This window comes from Theropithecus gelada, chromosome 4 (genome assembly GCF_003255815.1).
Source record: "Theropithecus gelada isolate Dixy chromosome 4, Tgel_1.0, whole genome shotgun sequence".
Taxonomy (NCBI): domain Eukaryota; kingdom Metazoa; phylum Chordata; class Mammalia; order Primates; family Cercopithecidae; genus Theropithecus; species Theropithecus gelada.
In genome coordinates this window covers 34,049,030-34,057,085 of record NC_037671.1, presented here as the reverse complement: position 1 = coordinate 34,057,085, position 8,056 = coordinate 34,049,030, and the positions used below count along the sequence as shown (strand labels likewise).

At 52.4% G+C, this 8,056-nt stretch overlaps 2 protein-coding genes across 4 annotated transcripts; one reads left to right on the top strand and one right to left on the bottom strand.

Moving 5' to 3' along the window:
• Positions 1 to 876: 876 nt before the first annotated feature.
• NCR3 (natural cytotoxicity triggering receptor 3) lies at positions 877 to 5,042 on the top strand. 3 transcript variants are annotated; one of them, XM_025384154.1, is made up of 4 exons: positions 877 to 1,183; positions 3,802 to 4,146; positions 4,295 to 4,402; positions 4,761 to 5,042. In XM_025384154.1, exons 1-4 carry the CDS (start codon positions 1,141 to 1,143, stop codon positions 4,868 to 4,870), a joined length of 606 nt encoding a protein of 201 aa, XP_025239939.1. In that variant the 5' UTR covers positions 877 to 1,140; the 3' UTR covers positions 4,871 to 5,042. The 3 variants fall into 3 exon arrangements, with proteins under 3 accessions (XP_025239939.1, XP_025239940.1, XP_025239941.1); XM_025384155.1 differs by having other exon boundaries at positions 4,706 to 5,042; XM_025384156.1 differs by lacking the exon at positions 4,761 to 5,042 and adding an exon at positions 4,540 to 4,659 and having other exon boundaries at positions 892 to 1,183.
• A 131-nt stretch (positions 5,043 to 5,173) lies between these two features.
• LST1 (leukocyte specific transcript 1) lies at positions 5,174 to 6,538 on the bottom strand. The gene is made up of 4 exons (XM_025382326.1): positions 6,529 to 6,538; positions 6,265 to 6,363; positions 6,033 to 6,055; positions 5,174 to 5,413 (listed from the first exon to the last, which is right to left on the bottom strand). Exons 1-4 carry the CDS (start codon positions 6,536 to 6,538, stop codon positions 5,255 to 5,257), a joined length of 291 nt encoding a protein of 96 aa, XP_025238111.1. The 3' UTR covers positions 5,174 to 5,254.
• Between the last annotated feature and the right edge of the window lie 1,518 nt (positions 6,539 to 8,056).

Genomic DNA, 8,056 nt, shown 5'->3' with positions numbered 1-8,056 from the left:
CAACACAAGGAGACCCCATCTCTACAAAAACTACAAAAATTAGCCTGGTGTGGTGGTGTGCGCCTGTAGTCCCAGCTACTCAAGAGACTGAAGTGGGAGGATTGATTGAGTCGAGGAGGTCGAGGCTACAGTGAGCTGTAATGGCGCCACTGAACCCAGCCTGGATGAGACACAGCCAGACCCTGTCTCAAAAAACCAAAACAGGAATGCCAGCACTTTGGGAGGGCGAGGTTGGCAGATCACTTGAGATCAGGAGTTTGAGACCAGCCTGGCCAACATGGTAAAACCCCTTCTCTACAAAGAATACAAAATTTAGCCGGGCTTGGTGGTGTGCGCCTGTAATCCCAGCTACTGGGGAGGCTGAGGCCAGAGAATTGCTTGAACCCGGGAAGCGGAAGTTGCAGTGAGCCGAGATTATGCCACTGCATTCCAGCCTGGGTGACAGAGTGAGACTCCATCTCAAAAAAAACAAAAGAAACCCCCAACCAAACACACACACACACACACACACACACACACACACACACGCACACCCAGAGTGATTGCTATGCAAATTAAATATAGCTTCACCAATCAGCTTGCTTCTCCTAACCCCTCATAGAATCTTGGAGCAGCCCTGGGGTGCAGTGAGGCCAGATTCCAGGAAGGGAATGGATGGAATGGGTCTGGGTACTGGTGAGCAGTGGGGAGGGGAAGTAGGTTAGCTTCTGGGCCAGGGAGGGCTCCTGGAGGCTTGTTCTGGGTAAAAGCTGGTCTTCTTGAACCTCAGAAGTTAGGGGAACCCACATCCTGGTCTCACCCGCCCAACCGCCCACTCACCCTTGGGTTAGCAGCCATCTAAGCCCCACCCTCCCCCTCACATGCTTAGCTAGCCTGCCACAAGCTGGCCCCTTGGCCTCCTAGAGACCCAGACATCTCCATCAGCAGCATCCATCCTCTCTCCTCAGGGAGGCATGCATTTGATACTCGAGGTCCCTGGCAGTTGTGATCCTTAGCAAGTGATATGTGAGTCCCGTGTGTCATAGGAAGCTCCCCATCCCCATCTGGTGACCAAAGGCCTGGCTACAAGTAGTGAGTCCTCCCTCCTCCACCCAGACCTCACTGCTCAGATCCCCTTCGCCAACTGGGACATCTTCCGACATGGCCTGGATGCTGTTGCTCATCTTGATCATGGTCTATCCAGGTGACAGGGCGTGTGCTCAGGACCCCAAGGAGTGTGGGTGGGAGGAGGGAGATCCAGGAGGCTGGACTAGATGCTACAGGGAACAGGCTTAGTGGGGGCTGAAACACCCGGCTCTGAGGGAGGAGTGGGACCGCTCCAAAGGTGACACTCAGTGGACTCCCCCAATTCACAGTCTCTCTGTGTCATCCACTGTGAAGCTTTTTAGATAGGGTCTAGACATATAATTAGGAGTTTGAGAGATCCAAGGAAATCTGTGATAAATTTCTTGGTGAAACTGTTTTTTGTTTTGTTTGTTTTGTTTTGTTTTGTTTTTGAGACTGAGTCTCGCTCTGTCGCCAGGTTAGAGTGCAGTGGTGCGATCTCGGCTCACAGCAACCTCTGCCTCCTGTGTTCAGGCGAATTGCCTCAGCCTCCCCGAGTAGCTGGGACTACACGCATGCACCACCATACCTGGCTAATTTTTTTTTTTTTTTTTTGGGACGGAGTCTTGCTCTGTCACTTTGACTGGAGTGCAGTGGCACAATCTTGGCTCAGTGTAACCTTCACCTCCTAGGTTCAAGCAATTCTCCTGCCTCAGCCTCCCGGGTAGCTGGGATTACAGGCGTGCACCACCACACCCAGCTAATTTTTGTATTTTTAGTAGAGACAGGATTTTACCATGTTGGCTGGGCTGGTCTCAAACTCCTGACCTCAGGTGATCTGCCCACCTTGGCCTCCTAAAGTGTGGGGATCACAGGCCTGAGCCACTGCTCCCAGCCATTTTTGTATTTTTAGTAGAGATGGGGTTTTGCTACGTTGACCAGTCTGGTCTCAAACTCCTGATCTCAAGTGATCTGCCTGCCTTGGTCTCCCAAATTACTGGAATTACAGGCATGAGCCACTGCGCCCGCCTGGTGGTGAAACTTTTTTTTTGTTTGAGACAGTTTCATTCTATTGTCCAGACTAGAGTGCAAGGACAGTATCTCAACTCACTGTAGCCTCCACCTCCCGGGTACAAGTTCTCCTCTCTCAGCCTCCCAAGTAGGTGGGATCACAGGTGCATGCCATTACCACCAGCTAACTTTCGTATTTTTAGTAGAGATGAGGTTTCACCATGTTGGCCAGGCTGGTCTCGAACTCCTGACCTCAGGTGATCCGCTCGCCTTGGCCTCCCAAAGTGTTGGGATTACAGGCGTGAGCCACCGCTCCGGGCTGAAACTGTTTTTAATGAACTGAGAGACCTTAATTATCAAGCATATTATTAACTAAATGCAGGAGTTCTCAAAATGTGGATTTCTGGGAACCTAGAACAAATTCTTAGGCCCCACTCCAGACCTACTGAATAAAAAACTCTGGGGTGGCCCCAGGAATCTGTTTTAGCAGATGCTCCGGGTAATTTCCATACACACTAAAGTTTGAGAACCACTGAAACAGAATGACTCATAAATTTCCCTCAGTAGATAATTTAATCAGGGATTTTAATATTTGGTTTAATTCATCAACATGGATGGGTTAAATAGGAATCTCAACCAATTAAGGCCATGTCTTCACCTGGATATTTAATTAGTTAATGTTCTTTAATGAAAAACAAAGAGTGTCCAGGTGCACTTTGGGAGGCTGAGGCAGGTGGATCACTTGAGATCAGGAGTTTGAGACCAGCCTGGTCCGAGGCCGGTAGATCACTTGAGGTCAGGAGTTTGAGACCAGGTAGTGAAACCCCATCTCTACTAAAAATACAAAAATTAGTCAGGCATGGTGGTGGGCGCCTGTAGTCCCAGCTACTTGGGAGGCTGAGACACCAGGATCGCTTGAACCCAGGGGGCAGAGTTTGCAGTGAGCCAAGATTGTACCACTGCACTCCAGCTTGGGCAACAGAGCAAGACTCCCTCTCAAAAAAAAAAAAAAAAAGAAAAAAGAAAAAGAGGAAAGAGGAAGGATGACTTACTGTACAATGCCATTTGTACTAAAATAATACCTGGAATAATATAATGAGTGATATTCGTTAACTAGGCAGCTGCATTCATTAATGAGCTTAATTTCACCATGATGGTTCACATTTCAGCCAGACAAGTTACTACTGAACTGGCTGGAGAATGATGGCAGAGGGTGAGAGTGAGAGTTGGTATAGGAAGAATTTGAAAAATGATTTTTATTTTTTATTTTTTGAGATGGAGTCTTGCTTTGTTGCCCAGGCTGGAGTGCAATGGCGCAATCTCGGCTCACTGCAACCTCTGCCTCCCAGGTTCAAGCGATTCTCCTGCCTCAGCCTCCTGAGTAGCTGGCATTACAGGTGCGTGCCACCATGCCTGGCTAATTTTTGTATTTTTTTAGTAGAGATGGGGTTTCACCATGTTGGCCAGGATGGTCTCGAACTCCGGACCTAGTGATCCACCCACCTCAGGCTCCCAAAGTGCTGGGATTACAGGCATGAGCCACCACACCCAGCCGAAAAATGATTTAATAAGCAATGTTAAGAAATCAGATTGGTTAAGAGGAAAGGGTTTAATGAGGCACCCAAAGTATCTATTCCATGCACCCTATGCCCAGAGACAGCTGGGATGTTCTACTCCAAGCTCTGTTGTCTTTTCTCTTTGGAGTAACTGGGGAGGTGTTTCTCTGGGTCTTCCTTCTGCCCCCAGGATCCTGTGCTCTCTGGGTGTCCCAGCCCCCTGAGATTCGTACCCTGGAAGGATCCTCTGCCTTCCTGCCCTGCTCCTTCAATGCCAGCCAAGGGAGACTGGCCATTGGCTCCGTCACATGGTTCCGAGATGAGGTGGCTCCAGGGAAGGAGGTGAGGAATGGAACCCCAGAGTTCAGGGGCCGCCTGGCCCCACTTTCTTCTTCCCGTTTCCTCCGTGACCACCAGGCTGAGCTGCATATCTGGGACGTGCGAGGCCATGACGCCGGCATCTACGTGTGCAGGGTGGAGGTGCTGGGCCTGGGTGTCGGGACAGGGAATGGGACTCGGCTGGTGGTGGAGAAAGGTGAGATGCTGGGAGGTGATGTCTCCTCCTGGCTGGAGACCCCAAGAGGCAATGTCCTTGGGAGTCAGGGATGCTCCTCTGAGGCCCCTACCCTCCCTGAGCCTGTGTGCACTTCTTCCCCAACCCCCTTCTCCATTGCCCCATGCAGAACATCCTCAGCTAGGGGCTGGTACAGTCCTCCTCCTTCGGGCTGGATTCTATGCTGTCAGCTTTCTCTCTGTGGCCGTGGGCAGCACCCTCTATTACCAGGGAAAATGTGAGTAATGGAGCCAGGGGCAATAGTGGATGGGATGGGAGGGGCAGTAAGAGAGTGGGAGGAGGGAGGACAGAGACGAGGAAGAGGAGAGCCTTGGGACTGCGACACTGAGCGGCTCCTGTCCTCTCTCTGACCAGGTCACTGTCACATGGGAACACACTGCCACTCCTGAGATGGCCCCTGAGGAGTGATTCCAGAGCCCAGAGGTCCCTAGTCCTCTTCAAAAGACCCCAATAAATCACTGTCTGCCCCACCACTAACTCCTCCTTATGAGTCTCAAGTGTTTTCTTCTCCATTCTCCAGATGCCAAATCTACTCTCTCCGGATTCCCCCAGCTCTGAACTCTCCCTTCCACCAGGTCTGACCTGGAAAGGTCCAAGAAGGCAGTTTCCAGCTGTGGTCCCAGGGCCCCTCCCACCACCATGGGGGAGCTCAGCACACCTGCTTCCCCCAGTCCCAGGAGGCTGAGCCTGATAGTCTTGAGAAATGGGAAGGATCAGATATGACTCCTCCTTGGCAACTGCCCTTTCCTGCCAGGTCCACACATACCCTCCTCTGGCTGTCAGGGGAGCTTGGGTCCATGAACACTCTCTCTCACCCAGTAAATTACTACTTGACCCCAGAGTGGGTGGAGGGGTGAGCCACGTGTTTTTTTAATTTTAATTTTTAAAAAACAAATTCCTATTCAAAGGTCAAAAAGCCACATAAGTTTTGATGATGATCATTTTGAATGGAGGCTCGAGATGGATTGAGAGGACTGAGACACAGAAGTGGGGGGACCATGGTCTTTACTGGGTGGACCACAGGGGGACCCTGTCCACTCGCCTGGGTTAAGGAAGGTGTTTGGGGTGCTCAGGTGGGTTTGTTCTCAGCAATGCAGGCATAGTCAGCTCTGGGATCCTCCTTGGTGCCTCTCTTGTCTCTGTCCCTGAGGTCAGGTCCTTCACTGCTGGACACTGGCAGCCTCTGCAGAGATGCATAGTGGATCTCCTGCTCTGAGGACCCTTGGACCTGGGGCCAGGACAGACGGTGCTGATGGGAGGCGATGCCTTCAGACCCTTCCCTGTGAGTTCTTCTCCCACCTCCAGCCTTTCTTACTTCCCTCTCTTCTCTCTCTCTTCTCTCTCTCGTTCTCTCCCACCTGCCCCCGCCATCTTTGCAGGCAGAGTTCCACTATGTTGTCTAGGATGGTCTTCAACCCCTGAGCTCAAGCTAGCTTCCTGCCTCAGCCTCACAATAGCTGGAATGACAGGTGTGAGCCACTGTGCCTGGTTCTGGAGCCTCTCTCTCTTTCTCTCTCTCTTTCTCTCTCTCTTTCTCTCTCTCTCTCTCTCTTTCCCTCTCTCTCTCTTTTTTTATCTCTCTCTCTTTCATTGTTTTTTCTCTTTGTGTCTCTCTCACTCTCATTTTCTCCCTATCTCTCACTCCTATCCTCCCTCTCACTTTTTCTTTTGGTTTCTGTCTCATTTTCTCTTTCTCTCGCCTCGATTGTCTCTGCCTCTCTCATGCTCCTACTTTCTCTCTCCTTGTCTCCCACTCCCAACCCTCCTCTCAGCACTCAGCCATGCTTCTCCCCACTCACCCACTCAGGATCTCTCTTACCCTCCCCACTCCCTGTCCCCGGACTCACCCAGCTCCTCTCCAGCCTCTTCACTGGAAGAAAAAAAGAAGCTCAGCACAGCCCACCCTTTGTGCTTCTCCCGGGCCCTCCCCAGCTCCCCACCCCAGCAGGCGTGGACTCCCTTGTTGGCTTCCCAGTGGCTCCAGGGCCAGGCAGTGTTCTGGGAAAGCCGTGGGAAAGGGTGTGGGTGGGGCCACAGGTGGCACTGCTGCGGGGGGGAGGGAGGGAGTGCAGTGCTCACCTCTTCGATGCAGCCGACACAGGCAGGCGGACAGAAGGACCACAGCCAGCAGCAGGAGCCCGCCCAGCCCCAGGCCCCCGTAGATGTATATACATATATCTACAGGGAAGAGGGCTCAAGGTTAGAAAGCCCATTCCCTTTCCAGTGTACCCCAGCCTCCTGGTTGGTTGTGGCTTTCTCAGATTCCCTCTCCAACAGTTTCAGAGGCAGAAAAATATACCCTCAGAGCTTCCTCATCCCAAACCTTAATACCTCACCTCCTACCAGGGTACATGCCCTACCTTGCCTCATAGCTGAGATGGCTCACCCCTCAGAGGCTTCCCACCAAAATCCCTGCTGTTTCTGGGCCTCCAGTGAGGTCCCTTTCCCTCCTGCACCAGCTGCCCCAGAGGCCTCTCCACCTAGTCATGAGCTACATACATCACTGTCCCCCATCACTTCCTAAGCTCCCAGGACCCTCCCTATCCAGATATGAGAGGCCCTTTACTTACCGCAAACACATTTTTTTTTACTGTCACTGCAAACACACATTAGGTCAGGGATCAGGGACTGGCCTGGAGGTCAGGAACTCTTGTCCTTGATCTTTTAGGTGAAATGATCAGGGGCTAGTGATGCGCCTCAAGTTCCTCATCTGTGAAGTGAGGGGCCCCTCTGTTATAATCGTTCCCAGGCTGGGGAGCCTCACTTATGTGCCAACCCTGAGCTGGGCACTTTCCATTCCTCACTGCTAATCCCCAGAACATAGGGTATCATGGTGCCCTTTGCCCAAGTAAAGACCCAAGATTCCAGCCTGGACTTTACTAGGTCATCCATCCCAGAAGGGTGGAGCTGGGGTTTAAGGCCAGCTCTGTCCAGCTCCAGAGCCCAGCCCTTCCCTCTGCCCTGGGCTGACCAGGTGGTTTGGAGGGGACTTTCCAGCCCTGGATGGTTCTAGGTGCTGGTAAGGGCCTGATGGAGGGGAAGGACTCCGGGCCTGGATAGGTGAGGGCACTGGCGGGAAGTAGGGAGGGTGATGTCAGCACACCCAGCAGGTGGGCTGCTCCCTGAGCCCCAGAGCAGTGCGGGAGTGTGGGGGCCCCTTTGGCTGGTGTGGAGAGCTGCTTCCCACAGGCAGATGCTGCTGGGGCTGAAGTGGGGCATGGAGGAGTATCTGGGGCCCCATAACTTCCCCTCAGGCACTTCCTCCCCTCCAACCACTGCTTCCTGTTTGAGGGCAAAGAGGGGGCCGCTGTCTTCATCCCAGAGCCAGCTATACTGACTAGGGTCTGGAAACTAGGACCCTTCTGGGTTTAGGAGGAATTCTCGGGGGTGGGGAGCAGAAGCCCAGATGGAGGCCATAAGGGCCGTGGGCACAGAAAGGAATTGTCTCTAATTTTTTTGGGCAGCAGAGACTCAAAGGATTCCTCGACGGCCCAGGGAAACTCAAACCCATACTCTCCCTCCCCTCATCTTAGCTTCACCCCACTCTGGGGTGTGACCATCCTTCCACTAAGGTCCCTGTCCATTCCCAGCTTACCCAGAGCTTGTGGCCTGCAGGATGGACAGACTTCAAACTGGCCAGTGCTGTCTGGCTGGAGAGAAGTGTTGCCACCTCAGACATTCCTGCCCCTCTTCTGGCTTTAACTTCTCCTCCAGCCTGGGTTCCTCCCCCACATTGTTAGGAAAGGAAGCTGGGCTTGAGGGTCAGGGTTACAACATCTTTCTTTTTTTTTTTTTCTTTTTTTTTTGAGACTTAGTCTCGCTCTGTTGCCCAGGCTGGAGAGCAGTGGCCGGATCTCGGCTCACTGCAAGC